At 46.1% G+C, this 17,312-nt stretch overlaps 1 protein-coding gene across 2 annotated transcripts in view; it reads right to left on the bottom strand.

Moving 5' to 3' along the window:
* Window positions 1–17,312, bottom strand: part of TP73 (tumor protein p73) — a 527,553-nt gene that overhangs the window by 38,503 nt on the left and 471,738 nt on the right. For both annotated transcript variants that reach the window (XM_085608849.1, XM_085608848.1), the window contains one exon: window positions 902–1,088. In XM_085608849.1, the coding sequence (XP_085464975.1) occupies window positions 902–1,088 (187 nt within the window). The remainder of the gene's footprint in view (window positions 1–901; window positions 1,089–17,312) is intronic.

The raw sequence follows: 17,312 nt of genomic DNA, 5'->3' as shown, positions 1-17,312 counted from the left end.
AGATCATGCTACCATACCACTAATGTGACAGGAACATCATAATAGCATAAAAAGTACTGTCAGTGATGATACTTTACCACCCATCTCTTCATGTGTTGCCTGGCGACAAGATAGAGCTGATTTACTACGGTTAAGTAAATCTGGACGTTTTCGAGGGAACAAGAACCAAAGGCCCGGGGAGCGGGGTGGGAGGGTTGTGTGTGTGTTATTTTTTAATTTAATGATCTGTTCAGGTCCTTATTTTGTTGTTCATAGGCATTTGATATCTTCTTCTCTGATCTACAGTATTCCCTTTGTGCCACCATGGTATTCAAAGGTCTCATGCCAGCTGTGCAATGCATGCTGCTAAGGTACAATGGAATTATCTAAACCATGACCCATTGAAGGCTGGGTAAATGCAGTAGCTGAGTGTCCAAGGGGAATTTTGGTTAAGGGGACTCAATCAAGCAGTAAATTAAATGCATCTAAAAAGGGACGATTGAGTGCTTATGAGGCTTCAAAGTGATTAGGAGTTGTGATGGTCTCTCAAAAAAACGTAATCCCCATTGGTTTAAAAACATAATTATTTGGTGTCCTTTTAGACAATGCGTGGCCAGCTGTTATTTGAACAAAATGAAAAATCTTTAATAATATTATTGTTTAGTGGAAATTAAAACAACCAGTATCGGCCAAAGCTGGTGGGCTACATTGCCATTTGAAGATTCCAACTACTCAGGGTAGAATGACCTCAATTAAGAAAGGGAGAGACAGAGAATTGATGGAGAAGAAGGCCTTTATTGACCACGAGCAACTCCATCGTCTTCAATGGAGGTCCCAACTTTCCAATATTCTAATTGTAGTTTTGTCTCCTTTTTGTAGACCTCTCTCACTTCTTGCACAGATTCACTCTCAAGGCTCTTACCATCGTTGAAGTCACGCCCAAGCTCATGGTTCGGGCATCGCTTCACCACCTCAGTCACATGCTCGGCCTTCTTGTAGACTGGCATAGCTCGGATGACGGTGCCGGGTGATGGCGGTGTGGACACCTTGATCTGGATGGGACATGTCTTGGCAATCTGGCAATACAGTTTCTTTAGGAGTGGTGAATACTGCGGAGAAAAGGACAGAGTCATTAGGGCTTCAGATCTGAGAACACTGAATGCAAACGCTGGGACTGAAAGCAAATGTGCCATCTCAGGATAGTTCATATTCGAGGAGGGACACTGGTCCTAAATTTGGGATAGTAAGCACCTGAGGGGTGCATGTAAGTCGGACATTTGACTGATTATTTCCCACCCTTACTTACCTTTCAGCTTCGAGCTTTTCTAACCTGTGACTGACTAGATTCCTCCGTTGATAGCGCAACAGCAGAATCACTCACTTATGCGGTGGGTCACGGACGCCCATGTGTGGTATTACACTTACAGAGGCAATTTTCTTGTTAAAGAGCAAACATGATCTTATCACCTAGCAGCCCTCATTTTTAGGTCTTACCTACTAGACAGAACATATGCTGTCTGTTGCGAGACTATTGTTAGCTTACAGTAGTCTTAGAGCCAGCCCATTGGTTAGTTTGATTGTTACTCTCATTTGCATGTATCGTATTCATTAGGGTGTGGGTTTTCTTTCCTCTTGTGTATGTCTCTCTCCTCGAGCATGGATGTATTACGTGTGCCCTTCCATTACTCCCTTTTCAGGTGCTACTTTTTTTTCCAGCACTCCATGAGAGTGCATGTGTTTTCCAGCTGTTGCCTGTGTGCTTCTCCCCAGCTCTATGTTGTGCTCTCTTGCTCTCTCATATGTTTGCTCCCATCACAATCCTAGCTTTATCCTTACTTTCCCCACCCGTGCCCTATGTGTTCCTTTCCCCACCCATGCCCACCGTGTTCCTTCCTCTAAACAGCACCCCCGTTGCTTCTCCCACCCACGCCGCCCGTACTGCCTCAGCCTCCCCTGCCCTTCTGTTGCTTCCCCAGACCTTTGTGATTCCACCCACAACCCTTCTCCTCCCTGTTTCCTCCCCTAACCTGCACCAACTTTTTGTTCTTTTTGTTAACTGATGCAACTCTGTTTGGCAAACAAGAAGGACAAAAAAGTGCTTTCCTTGTTTTGTAGGAGAACGCATGCTTGGTGTATGCGCCTACAACATGACATGGGCGGCCGTGGCATAGGCATGTTTTTTCTTTTTTTAAAGCCATGCGGCGCTGCCATCGGGGATGCTGTACAGTATGGCTAGAACCGTTCGCAAAGCCAATAGGTCCTAAGGGTGCGACCTATTGTCGTTGCAAAGGCTTGTTAGCTTTGTAGAGGCCCTTTATTGGAGCATGATGTCTACAGACAGGTAAGTGTGGCATGAGGGGTGGATTAAAACGGTAACTGAAAGTGGAGGAGGCCAGAGGAAGGTGGGACTCACTGGTGTGCAATTCTTCCTGTTTATTTGTCTTCATCAAATCATCAATAAGAAGAACGCTCATTGATTAAGATCACTTAAAATGGCATTATTCTATCCTGCATTAACTGTCGCAGACGTATGACTAATAGAATGAAAAAAATGTTCTGAGGACAATACAGATATCTCTGTCCCCCAACTTCTACGTTCCTTTTTTCCTGTTATTTTGCTGTTTCTTTTTCAACTTCACCTTCCCCACCCCCACTTTTTACGGATTTATTTTTCTTCTTCTCTTTCAATTCAATATACCCTTTTTCGTTTTCATGCACTCTCTTTTGCTTTCTGTTTATTTTCTCTCATTTAGGAGCTTAGCGTAGCCCTGCACACCTGCTTTGGATTAGGCTCCACCCCTACGGTTGACAGCTGGGCTCAAGGCCTTTCTAAAGCATTCAGAGGACCCCCCTTGCTTCGTTTTGCAGTTTGGTCCCTCAATATGACACTGTCCCCACTTTTGTCTTCGGAGCCGTAGAAGTGACGCTTCCCCAGCCCCTAAGGAGGTTCTGGGGCCATGGGAAATGCAGAAAGCGCAGCTTAATAACGCAATGAAGACACATGGCCGACCAGCGTTTTTCACTGGCTTGATTAAGCGTTTAAATGATAAGGGATAATCTCCTCCTTGCTGGCAAGTAAGCAGGAACTCTCTGAGGACGTCACAGCTGACGGTACAGGTGCGTGAACGCCCCCAACGTATGGCGCTCGCGGAAGCCGACAGTGATTATTTTAAAGAAACACTGCACACTTAGAATGGGTGACAGATTGTAAAAGAACGCACACACACAACACGACACACAGGTGCACTCCCCAAAAACGAAAAATCGACAAGCTTTACAATGCCAAGGACGTATGAATGGTTAATATTAAGGCGACTATGACGTTTTAGGAACGTCTGTGGTTATCTGGCCATTACTTTCAATAATGAATCCTAAATGATAGGATATCAATATATTTAACTAGACAGGAATTGGGTTGCGACTAACTCAGTGTTAGCTGGGGCTGTGCGTTTCCACTCCCGGGCGTACCTTTTACAAACCATTGTAATCTAGGACGGCAGTACAATTAAATTGGGGCCTCAATCTGAGTGAAAAAGTTACTTGAAAACATAAAGCGCCGCCGAGTGTGCCTATGACTGTGACGTCACAGGCTGTCTCGAGGTTGGCTCAGAGGGCCGTGACTGTAAAGTAAACAATTGCTAAGCAGACCAAACTCTCTCCCTGACCCTGTGGTAACAGGCGCCTCTGAGTCCTCCACTGGCCGGGGTCATGGTTGAGGTCAGAATAGTGGTCAGACTGTCACAGATAATAGGCCCGGCACCAAAATAAAAGTGGCACCATTAGCGATTTAAATAGCCAAAAAAAACGTGACTCACTTTTGAACATTGGGGCAGTTTTGAATTTATATGAGTATTTTGCAATGGGAAACTGCATGCATTTGTGCTTGTTGTAAGCAATATTTGTGGTACTATCGGAATTCAACACTAAAAACCAGCCCACCAGATAATAAACGGGGCCACAAACCTCCATAAAACGGCCCAGGCACAGGCCTGTGAGGCCAGCCAGCCCACACACTGGCATCCTTTCTGGCACTACCAGACTGCCCTATCTCCCAGTCCCACCCTGGAACTGAGGGCATCTATTGAGTGCTTGTACAAACCTGGCTGTGCAGAACGCTATCTATCCTCTTTGCATATATGGTGTTTTTGTACAGGGAGGGCATGGGTGAGACGGGGATACCGCTGACATGCTGCAACAAGAAATTTGGCACTCAAAAATCTCTATATATAAAAAAATTCCAAAAATGCGCTGACAGCAAAATGGGCCAATGCGCATCAGTTGCTTTTGCTCCCAGATCTGCTTAAACAAGTCGAAATGCACCGGTAACAACAGATCGCAAGTAGACAAAAAGCCCTTGTATTGTTCCCCCGCGATCTTCAGTAGAAACGAGCAGATGTCTGCCATAAAAGGGCTTTGGCTAGAATTCTCACGTCTTTTCATTCTTCACCAGAACTGAGGACATTTCCAATACTTTTCACTTTTACAGAGCAGTTATTGCTAGGGCCCTTAGAATTGTGTATATCTGTGATCATCCATTTTCAGCACAATTCTTGATTTACCACACTTTCCACCTAATTCACCATCTACTATATCATTTGCAGATTTAAACAAAACATGTTTATAGCTCAAACGGCTTAAAAATGACAAAACAAGCGTTGCGCCTGGAGTTGCACAGGGAGAGATGCTTGGCAACAAGTAACTGTCAACTATTAGTTGCTGATTGCTGTAGTCAGGTGTTAAACTGGGACTGGTGAGTAATGTCTTCATTCAAATAATTGAAAAACATACATTTCTCAATACCCGAGGTAATGCTTACATAGACGGATAAATTAACAAGCATACTTTCATCTGTACCAGGGTAACATTTCGTTATTCTTGAGCAAAATTTATTTAAAATCTCATGCATGCTAAACCATCAGAGGGTCGAAGCCATCGAATTACCACATTTTACTGTGATGCATCAAAAATGTAGTGTAACCAAGGGGGAGGTGGTCCCATTCACTGACCTGCAGAGGGAATATGAGCTAGCCGATGGAGACTTTTCGGTACCTACAAATAAGGCATGCCATGTTAACGGTGATCCCATGGGGGTTTGCCCTTCCAGAATCGTCCCACCCGGAAGATAGGCTTTTAACGGACCTATGAGTCTCAGGGCAATCTCCTTAACCTTCCAAAAACGTATTAATAACTCCCCGGACCGCCTCCATCGTCTCCGAGACCAATGGACCGTAGACCTGTGTGACCTGGCGGATGAGGATTGGTCGGAAGCCCTGGCCTCTCCCAGGGAAGTGGCAATTTCGTCACAACTTAGATTAATGCAAATTAAATTACTCCACAGATCCTATCTCTCCTGCAATACCTTAGTTTAGATGGGCAGGGGCTCGGATTCCACCTGTCACAGGCTGTGTGGTCAAGAGGGTGCCTTTCAACATGTACTTTGGGAATGCCCCACAGAGCAGGTTTTTGGGGAGTCTGTAATAAACTGTATGCCAAAGGAATGTATGACTTTACAACGCATTCCGTTGTAACGCATGCCTTTACCACGCATGCGTTACAACGCGAATGCCATCACCGCGAATATCCTTTACCACGAAAATGCCTTTATCACGCATACTTTTTCAACGATTTTCGTTGTTAAATTATGCATGTTAATGGCATTTTCTTGTTAAAGGATATCGCACTAAAATTCTACCATTTATATTTTTCCCTCCGCGACACCACCCCCTCATTCCCCCTTACCTCTCCTCTCCTCGATCTTCCTTTGTGACGTTCTACGCCGTTAAGAGGAAGCGGAAGTGTCCTTCCGTTTCCTCTAACGACGTGGATTGTCTCCACATCTCTCTTAAAATTACGGAATCAGGTGCGTTTTTTTCATATTTTATTTTGTGGGGTGCCCCCCTCAAGCCCTCTTTTTTAATCCCACTCTTTTTTTTTTGAGGGGGGTGGAGACCCCCCCAATCCTCCCTTTTTTTTCTTTTAACTTTATCACACATGCCTTTACTACGAATTTCGTAGTAAAAGTATGCGTGGTAAAGGCTTTTCGTTGTAACCACGCATGCGTTGTAATGCATGTGTGGTTATGGTTATGCGTTGAAACGGCCGCGTTGTAGTGGCCGTTTCCCATGCAAAAGGTATGTGGCGGGGGATTGCCACTCTCGCGTAAGTGGTGTCTCCTCAATATATGGGATGCTACTGATTTGAGTCGCAAGGAAGAGACCTGGGCGACCTTGGGGATGGCTATCGCCAAACGTAACATTGCCCGTTTGTGGGGGGCACCATCTGCACCAGCGCTCAGAGACTGGAAAAAACACATGCTGCTGCATGGTGGCCAAGAAGGTTGTCTATGAAAGCAGGGGTTGCCCAGGAAATGGGAGCAGATTTGGTGTAAGTGAATGTTTATGGAGGAAGTCCGTGCATAGCTCCCTCCACACTGTCTGCTGGTGCCTTTGCCTCAGGACTCCAGGTCTTCAATGTATGTAATGAGGGGACCAGACCGGAGAGCCTGGAGTAAGATGGAAAATGAATACCTGCATGCTGTATAACCTATTTGTCTACACAGCTACTGTGGTGTGTTTGCTACCATATGATGTGCTGTACGATCAATAAAAAGAAGTTAAACAAAAAATGTAGTGGAAAAAGATGAGTAATTAAATTGCCTGACGCTTGTTTCACAATTCTATATGACCGAAAAGCTCTGTTAACATATTAAAAAGAGAAATAAAATCAATCAATTCTTATTAAGTTATGGAGCACCAATATTTTTGTATTAGTGTTGCTGGTGGATAACCACACCAGCTTACCACATAGAAGGTTGGTACACGGAGGTCCAGATATAGTGCGTGGTGTATAAATACAGATTAATCCTTATAATACGCAGGTTGTTTCTTCCAGGGCTCTCTGTCTCTCTAGTCTCACGGCTACAGTGTCCATAAACTCCACATCATGGCTGATGAGTCTGCTGTCCTTGCCCTGGAAGCAGTGATTACTCTCCTCGTGGCAGACCCAGATTTTCAATTGTCTAAATATGGGTTTTGGCCAGTGACATCACTCCCACCCAAAGCTGGGGCAGATGCACAGTACATGGGCCAGAGAGTCCTTCGGAGAGGACCCCAAGCGACAACAGCTGTCCACTTGGGGGCACTTCCAACTTTACACTCGGTCTCCTGCATAGAAAACCGCCACCCGTAGTTGTAAAAACCTTAGTTTGTAGTTTTTTGATAAGGACAGTGACATATAGGGTTGGGGTTTCAACTCTGTATAAGATATAGATGCATATTGATTATGAACTTTCAATTGAAGGGTCAGAAAGACTTATTCGCGGACAATTGTTTAAGCTTTTCGTAAGAGTATCTTGAAGGCCGTGGTACTAATCAGGCGAAGTATTTGCTAGGCAGTGTTTTTTGGGTGAAAATAAAATAGTGACATAATACTGCCACAGCATGTACACTTTTCAGCTTCTTGCCATATAATTTAATCAGCCATGCCTCTGATTTTTCTCTGCCATTGCTGCATAATTCCAGTGGCACTTCTTGTTACCTATCAGGTTTGGTGCCAGGGCAAATGGTAAAGGATACATTTGCCATTGAAGTTAAGGGCGGGGAATATAATGGAACAGTTTACCTATAGAGTTACTCTACACCATGAATGATTCACACTGTTTAGAATTTAGACAAACGGTTTGATTCAGAAACACATTTGTGCTTGTAAACTTGTGTTATAATGAGTGCAAGTGGTAGGACTTGTAACTTTCCAAAGAGGACCTTGCAGTTCTAAAACATATTCCCATGAAATATTGCCCCAGAACAATTTACTGTGTATGAGTAAATCTCAGGCAAGGGTTAGAAACTATCAAAGATTTATTCTTGAAAAAGACAGGATTCAATAGTTTTACAGGGTGGGAAGAGAAATATATTAACCTCACATGTTGGGAGGGTGTAGGGCAAGGGGATTCTTCACAGAGAAAAATATTTCCCCTCTAGAGAAAAAAAGAGGAAAAAAATGTGCAATGTACAAAGCCACTAACATTTGATAGTGTACAATTATACCGTGTAAATTTTTGAAATATTAGCGCCTACAAAAATATGGAATTCACAAAACCTTTCCAGGATTACTCCCGGATAACTTTGACTGACAACGTTTCTAGAGGTAACCTGTGATGGTTTTGTGGATTTCTGAAAAGTGCTAAACTACAACCATGAGGGAAGGTAAGTCTCCACTCGTAGTTTCACACTTTTCTTGTACATTGGGCCTAATGTGTGTGTGAGGTAAGTTTACAATTAAGAAGACCTACCTTTAGGGAAAGCATAAAAGATCTCAGTAGATTAGTACCTCTCACAGACAGAGAGCGCTGTGGAAGTGTCTCTCACATGTTATTCAAGGTCATAGTCCCACAATATCAGAACTATACTAACTTATATGGAGCATAATGCAAATTGAATCCATGCTCTTTGGCTCAAATACAAGATGGATGTGGGATCCAAGTGTGCTATGGAACTTACCAATACACTCCGCAGGGAATGGCGCATTGGCTGTTGAGTTGCTTCTCTAGATAGGAAGGTAAATTACCAATCCAATGCACTAACTATGACTCCTCAACTCATTGGGACGGATTCACAATAGCTTTTGTGAGTACGGAAATAGTATTATAGAAGTACTCTTTTATGGGGGGCGCTAGGTGGCGCACAAGCAAGATGGCCGCACGGGTGTTAGGCTCCTGCAGCTCGGTACGATTATCCGCTAATTTATCCGCCCAAGCAGTCCTAATATGCATTTCACCGCACCGAAGAGGTGACTACGACCCAGTGATCTGACGCTGTGATTTTTGGAGCTGGTGGCGCATCGCTGACTGCCGTTACGACCCCTCCCTGTGAACACCGCCGGAGCGGACTGACTTGCCTGGAGCCTCTGCTGGGCGGAACTCGGCACGTGAGAGCTGCGGCGCCCACATGGCAACTGGGCCCAACTCCCGACGCAGCTGGAGCTCCCGTCGCCATCAACACAGGGGGTGAGTGCACATCACTCTGACCCCAGCAAGCACCCGAGGATTCCCTCACCTGATCACCCGCAGAGTCAGAGGCCAAGGAGGGCTTCACTTCCTCCACTCCAGCTCCGGTCCCCTTACCGCGGTGCACCGAGAGCCGCCATCACAACCTGCTGCTCGATCGCAGGCAGACAGGCCCGCTGATAAGAATAGGCAGATCTGAGACGTGCTGGGAGCCCCACATACGTGCCACATACTGCTTCAATCTCCACAATCTGACGGCACCTAGAAACTTATACTGCTGCGCTGACATATTGCCACGGGGGGTGCCTGTGGTGCTGCGGGGACTCCTTTCACCGTGCGGGTGCCCTTCCCTTCAATTCTCTGACTCGCACTGGGCTGGTAGCCCGCAAAGACTCTATTGGTCCAACTGCACCGGTTACCCCTCGCCAAGTCTGCTGTATTGGGGGCCACTTAGGACTCGTGTCCGCTCACAATGTCAGCACCCTGAGTGGGCTACCCCCGCCACCTCTGCTGGGTTCACCCCCGCCCCTGGCCCAACCGGTCACCATGGATCACTGACTCACATTGTCCGCATCTTGGAAGACCCGTTGGGCTGCAGGTACTCAACTGAGGGTGACGCTGCCTTACGTCAGCCTGTAATATTGCGCAGCAGCAGCAGCGACCGTCGTACATTGCCCGCCTGGCACTCTGCGCCATTTCACAACGAATCTTGCTGTGGGGCCTGCCTTCTCGAACTTAAGGTTCTCCCAGCACTCCCTCAGATGAATTAGTCTGCCATACCTCCTCATAACTTTGGCATCTACCCCTCGGACTTCATCATAGCTTGCACATCCTGTACCAATCACCACAGAGGGGGTGCATAACACCGGCGCCAGCCCCTCACGCTCTGCCTCCTCACTACGGAACACACTGACTGGCGGCGCTCGCAGTGCTCAGCACACTTACACGCCACTACTGCTTGGAACTGCCTGGGAGGACGCCTCCGCTTCCCGAGCCCTGCACTAGGCAAATTACCATCACACGCACATCGGCTGGCATAGCCTTAACTGTCACTACATCCTAACCATGGGGAAGGCAGACATTAAACAAACCTGTCTGACATCTGAAACCAAGAAGAGCGGCCGCCTACAGCAGGAAGATCCAGACGGAGCCAGAGAAGAACCTGCACAGGGGTCGACCCCCTCACAAGATGACGACATGAAATCCCTTCTTCTAGAGATGCGGCAAAGTCTAACTTCTATTGCAGATAAAATGGACGCTATGACCAACCGATGGATGCCATTGTTCATAAGTTAGATGGTCATGACGAACGCATCAAAGAAACGGAACGCCGCATCTCAGATGCTGAAGACACCACCTCACACATCCATATGCACGTGGCGCAAATGGACAAACTGCTTAAGATCATTGCAGCGAAAAACGAAGATCACGAAGCACGTACCAGGAGGAATAATATACGAGTTCTTGGCATTCCCGAGAGCACCAACTCAGGCAGGATGGAGGAGTTCCCAATTCATAGTAGAAAGGGTGCACCGATCGCTCGGGCCCAAGCCACCACCAGGAAGCACGCCGCGCCCCATCATCACGCGCGTACTAAATTACCGACAACGGGATGTTGGCCTCAAGGCGGCTCGGGAGAAACGTCAACTCACATTAGAAGGAAACATGTTCACTCTCTATCCAGACTTCACGTCAGGTGTGCAGGAGGAACGACGTAAGTTTATGCCCGCCAAACAAAAGCTTTGTCAAGCACAAATAGATTATGCTCTCCTGTACCCGGCCCGTCTGCGAGTCACACATCAAGGCAAGTAATCTTTCTTCACCAATCCGCAACAAATGGAAGACTTCCTGAAACGCCTTAAACGCCAAAACAACTCCTGCGCCACACCAGGTTCATCATCGAGATCGCCCTCTCCAGCCACAGATTAACTGAGGTATGCCATTGCCGTTGCCATCCCTGTGGCATTTGAGACACCGCACCTTCACAGCGCCACATAAACTTTGATGTACGGATCCGACAGACTGGGACACCTGTCACTTCACACCAGATACGTGACACACTATTGCTATATGACACTTGGCACCAAGCGCCCTTGCCCTCATTGAGTTTGGCCTTTCCACCGTCCCAATACTCTGAGGGCAGGGAGTGTCTGTGCATGAGCCTAGGAGTTCCCCCTGAGGGTGCTTCCCCCTTGCTTCTTGCTGCAGACCAGTATGCTGATTGTTTTTGGTTTAGTTGGGGTCTTTGGTGGGGGGTGGGAATGTTTCTTCTGGCAGGTTTGGGTTGCTTTAGTGGGTGGGGGTGGGAACGAGCCGTTTTCAAAGTTTCACACAGCACATGAGATGCAACATGAAAGACAGATACATTGTCAGTATTCCATCCCCTTTACAGAAGTAGTATGGCCACTGTGCCATTCATCATGTGCCACCATGCCATATGGCTATTCCATTACCTCACCAGAATCTGCATATCCTCACGTGGAATGTTAGGGGGTTAGGTGACCCGAGGAAGCGAGGCCATGTTCTATCATACTTAGATCGACACCAAGTCCATGTTGCAATGCTCCAGGAGACCCACCTCAGTCCCAGACACAAAGGTACCATCGCACATAAATGGCCCGACCACAGAATATTCTCCTCCTACTCCTTACATTCTAGAGGAACAGCTATACTCCCTTTGCCCTGGCTGGTTCAGTACAGGATTAACACGGGTGATACTGCATTGCATGGGGCAGACTAGGAACAGAATTGGTCACCTTAGCATGCTGTTACGACCCCAATGTTGATTCCCTGGATTTCTTTACCATGCTTTTGGGGGGAAATCATGGCGATCGGTTCTACTCACATAATATGGGGGGGGATTTCAATGTCACCCTCAATCCCGCCGTGGACAGGTCTAACCCTGCGCCGCACCACTACAATAGATCATATAAAGTGCTTCATGGCATAGTGACTGATGGATTGTTGGACACTTGGCGCCATGTTCACCTTCACACCACTGAAGGCACACACTTCACCGCTCTGTCCGCATCTTGGGCCCGTTTAGATTACTGTCTTCTCTCCGAAGGCCTAGGCCCGTCGATAATGGCTGTCATGCACATGTTCTGACCATTCCCTTGTAAAACTAACACTCACCCCCCCGGGATATGGTAACCTGCTCAGTATCTGGAGATTGTCGCCCCTTACACTGCTTGATGCAGCGTTTCATAGCGAACTAGGACAGGAAATCACAGAGTTTTTTCAGAGGAACAGGGGTTCTGTGGATAGTGTCGAAACAATCTGGGAGGCCATTAAGGTCACGATTCGTGGACTTTGCATCTCGAAAAGCTTTGGAGTCCTATGAGACATCCAGGGAACATCGAAGAAACTAGAAGCGGAGCTCAAGGGGCTGGAGACTAGGCTCTCTATGGGCGCTGATGGACAGGCCCAACGTGAGTTTCGTGAAAAGCTCTCAGACTACACCAGCACTGCGGATGAGAGACCAAAGTCAGGTGTAAATACTGGGTAGCCCGAAAGTATGGAGAAGGTGAGCGCCCTGGAAAGGCTCTGGCAGAGACAATACGGAAGCCCCGCTTCTCTAATTATGTCTTGGAAACTGGAGGTCCTGGGGAAGTGCTGTATAGAGACACTACTGATATACTCAATACATTCACCACACACTACTCTTTGTTGTATACCTCAGGCAGGCAGGACTCCCTCGACCTTGACAGCTACCTCGAAGATGTAGCTTTGGGATGGTTGGGCGACTTGCAGAGAGAATTCCTGTGTGCCCCCTTCAAATTGGACGAGATACGGGAAGCCATTATGCACATGAAGTCCAGTAAAGCCCCTGGCCTAGACGGACTCCCCATTGACTTCTACAAAACATACAGGGATCAGTTAGCCCCCATTCTAAGGAAGGTATATGAGGACGCTCTGGAGACAGGTACGCTTCTGCCCTCCATGAGAGAGGCACTTATCACCTCCCTCCTAAAACCTGGGAAGCCAGCAGATCAATGTGACTCTTATAGACCACTATCCCTCATTAATAGTGATACTAAAATTCTTGCCTTGGTCCTAGCCAGTAGACTAAATCTGCTTCTGGAGAAGCTCATCCTTCCCCATCAAGCTGGCTTCATCTCTGGGCGTGCAACCACACACAACCTGCGTACTTTTTTCTGCATATTACATAACGTGGATCCCAACCTGGTGTTGGCGGCGGTCTTTTTAGACACCCCCAAGGTGTTTGAATCTGTCGAGTGGGATTACCTAATAGGTGTACTACAACAAATGGGCTTCCCCCCACTATTTCTCCCTTGGATAGGTTTGTTATATCGACTCACAACAGCCAAAGTCCTGATTAATGGCCGACTGTCTCCAGCCTTCTCCATCACTAGGGGCACCAGACAGGGGTGCCCACTTTCCCCCCCTGCTCTTTGCCCTGGTGATTGAACATTTGGCGGCCAAGATATGGCAACATCACCAGGACAAAGCATAACGCTGCAACCTGCATCAGACACTTATATCCCTCTACGTGGACGATATCAACCTCTATGTAAGGGACCCACAACATAACATAAACCCACTTCTGAGAGAATCTATTGTCTTTGGGAAGCTATCCGAGATTCACATCAATTGGGGGAAGTCGCAAATATTCCCTCTCACCTCTGCGGCCACACAATTCTCCTTGGATTTTCCACTGGAATGGTGCAACTCAGACAAACACTATTTAGGTATACGCATCTCCAGGGATCGGGAAGAATGAATGCGCCTCAATTATGGCAAGACTCTAACCACATTACATGCTGTGTTACACAATGGATCTCATTGCCGTTTTCCATGGCGGGACGTGCCTCCTTAATTAAAATGGTTTTTCTCCCACAGCTATTGTACTTGTTCCTTAACATTCCGTATCACCCCGGTAGACACTTCTTTAACCCCTTGGCAGCGGCGCGAATTCTGCCGCGGCGCTGGGGGGGTGCGGGGTGAGCGCGGCGCCGCCATGCTCGCGACAGAACCACTCCGTCATGAGTCACGGGCGAGCTGTGCTCATGACAGAGTGGTTCCGTCACGACTCCGCCCACTCGTTAATTCGCCCGCACAGGCGGGGAATCAGCGACGCGTGGGCGGAGCGGCTGCAGCGGCCGCAGCATGACGGAACCACTCCGTCATGAGCACACGCCGCCCGTGGCTCATGACGGAGTGGTTCCGTCATGGGCACGCAAGGGGTTAAGGTGCTACGTTCAGAAATGATCAAATTAATATAGGGAAGCCAACAGCCATGGCTTCAATGGAATATACCCACCAAGCCTTATTCTTTGGGGGGATTCAACGTCCCGAATTGTGAACTGTACTATATATGTGCCCAAGCGCACTACGCTTATTATTGGTTCCACCCACCCAAATACATGCCACAGGTTGCAGCAGAACAGTGGCTGGCAGACCCTGTCCCCTTAGCGGGCATGATATGTGCTGTTTCCCAGCCTCAGGACAAAGCACCCACGTCAATTACATACACGGTCGATGCTTGGAACTGCATTCTGACTCTGCTACAAGGCACAATGCTTTACTCACCATTACTCCCACTATTATATCATCCCCGTATGCAACTACTTCAAGAGACAGGGTTTCTCAGGCTTCTAGAGCAGACGAAAAGCACAACCTGGGGAGACCTTTATCCTAACGGGACGTTCCGGTCACTAGAACAAATATTCCAGGAGGTCCAACCATCTCCACTAGATGTATTTCTTTATGTACGGCTCCAACAAGGCCTGCGATGCATTACCCCAGCATTTCCTCTGGAACCCCCTACTTTGTCCCCTTTGCATCTGATATTACAAGCTACCTCCCCAGGGCATGTTGTCTCCATACAATACACACTCAGCAGGAGGTGGCCCCATGCCCCGCTCGCACGCACTGGAACACAGAGCTAGGCTATGAGCTCACAGATAAACACTGGACATATTGCTGTCTACAGACTGAACAGATCTCAGCGAGCATCAGACTGCACATTACACATTTTAAATTTCTACATCGCCTATATTACACTCCAGTTAAATTGTACAAATATAAGCTGAAAGACTCAGATCGCTGCAAAAGATGTGGTTCTGAGGGGGGCGATTTTCTCCGTCATGGACTTGGTCGGCATCTCTTCATACCACGGACTGTTTCTGTGTGGAAAGACTATCATGTGAATTTGTATATATGTGTCTGTATCTGCTGGATTTTAGTGTTGCTGTATTATTTCATTGAAAAATCAATAAACACAATTAAAAAAGAAAAAAATACTCTTTTATAACTCTTACATGGCTTAGTGAATCAACCCGAAACATCCAACTCCTAATCATTAAAGGTGCTAAGAAGGAAAAGTCTCTTCTATTTGAACTAACTGTTTATGAATATTTCTTGAGTATTTCTATTTAATTCTCATTTTAGATGTTTTGGGGCCAATTCACAAAGCCATGTAAACGTGTGTAAAAGTGTACTACAGGAGTACGACTTTATGTACTCCAAAACGCCTTTGCGCACAGGCTCTTTAGTGTGCCACAACAATTTCCAGATTCTGGATGGCCAGCAGAAGTGTCATCTTCCTACTTGACAGACCTTTAACCTTCATGATTGACCCACTGCCAGTCTCCCTGTATGAACAACTGTTTGAACAACTGCTTGCCCATGTGGGCCCTGCGGCTGGAATGTAGAAAATGACTAATCCCTTGATACACTAGAGGACAGCACCCCAGCTCCAAAGAGGGCTTTTGTCACACCTCTCACAAGAAACATTTTTTTGGGTCTCAAAAATCACACTGCCACAGTAGTTCCGGCACTGAAGTGAACTACTTTATATGTGGATGTGCTTCTTGTGAAAGGGCAGAATGCCATCACTCAGAGTGGTGGCAGCCAATGGCTGAAGTTGTTGGATCAACGCTGAAAATTGATTCTGAACATGGGGGTTATGCACTTTGATTTGCTATTGTAAAATGTACAGTAAGACCATGTGCATGGGTAAAATTGCAATCTAACATTGTAGAATGCGATAGCTACAACATTCCCTACAATAAAATTATTGGTTATAGATGTTAAATATCAATGTAAATGTATTTTATAAATTAATTTTAACTGTAGAACACATTTCTTTTGAAGTGTTATAATGTTACTAACTTTGGGGCTTTTTCAGATGTCGGTGGCAGGCCCACTGACATCTACGTGAGCGATCTAACTACTGGATTCTGATCCGTCGGTCCCAAGCATTGGGCAGGGGGACCTACCGCTGCTTTTCCGACAGGCTCAAGGAGCCCGTCATTGCAGTGGATGGACAGTAATCTCTACAATAGGGGCTCAAGTACCGTCGTAGGGATTACAGTGCTGGTCTGCCTCTGCCTTTTCATGGCGGTCCAACCGCCATGAAATGGCAGATGGAAAGATAGAAAGGTGCCTGGCACAAGGGGCATAAATGTGTAAAGTATGCCTTTTTCAATTGCAGCTTGTGCTGCGGCCATTTTTCAGGTCGTGGCACAGGCTGCAATAGGAAAATGCATATATCTGACCGCTGTGCTGGCAGCCACATTGGAATACTGGGAGTGGAACCGCTGACTACTTGTCGGGCGGTTTCACTTCCACTGCAATGTCAGTCGGACACTTGTCCAATCAACATCAGAATGAGCCCCTTAGTTTTGAATTAAATGTTTAATTATTTAATATATTATAGTAAATAAAACATTTCTAAAGTTTAAAATAAAATATATTCCCAGATAAAGAAAAAATATATTTTCATTATGTTAATAATTAACAGGGATGTATACAATTAATTAAAAGTAATTAAATTATATTTTAATGAAAATAAATATTACATTAATTTATATTTTTTTTAAGTAGACTTTTTTAAAATAAATGTATTTTATTTGTAGATTTTTATACATTACATTTTATGTATATTTTAAACTATTTCAATTTATTGTAAAATAAATTGCCTGTGGGCTTTTTTTAATGTCCCTGCCCCTATTATCTTCTAAGGTAGAGTGTTGCAATATCAGTGGTTGGCCATGTGTGCTGCTGGACTTAATAATGTTTCTTTTTTTGTCAGTAGTAACTTACACTCATAAATTTGGCTCCACTCCCTTTTTCAGGGAGAGAAGGCGTGCAGGTCTACACTTTTGAGCAACTTCACACTCTGATTTTTGGACTAGCCAAAAGTAGTAAAGTTGCTCAAAAGAGTGAGAGTAAATTACACATGTAAATTACTCACAGGTGTAATTTAGCTTTGTGAATAGCTCTGTAGCTATTTAAGTTAGCAAACATTTAAAGCTGTTTAATAACAATTGTTGGACAGCAACTTCTGCCACCTTGTACCAGA

The sequence above is a fragment of the Triturus cristatus genome, chromosome 1_2, assembly GCF_964204655.1.
Source record: "Triturus cristatus chromosome 1_2, aTriCri1.1, whole genome shotgun sequence".
NCBI classification, from domain to species: Eukaryota; Metazoa; Chordata; class Amphibia; order Caudata; family Salamandridae; genus Triturus; species Triturus cristatus.
Note: the sequence above shows the minus strand (reverse complement) of the source record. Positions and strands in the feature narration are given on the sequence as shown.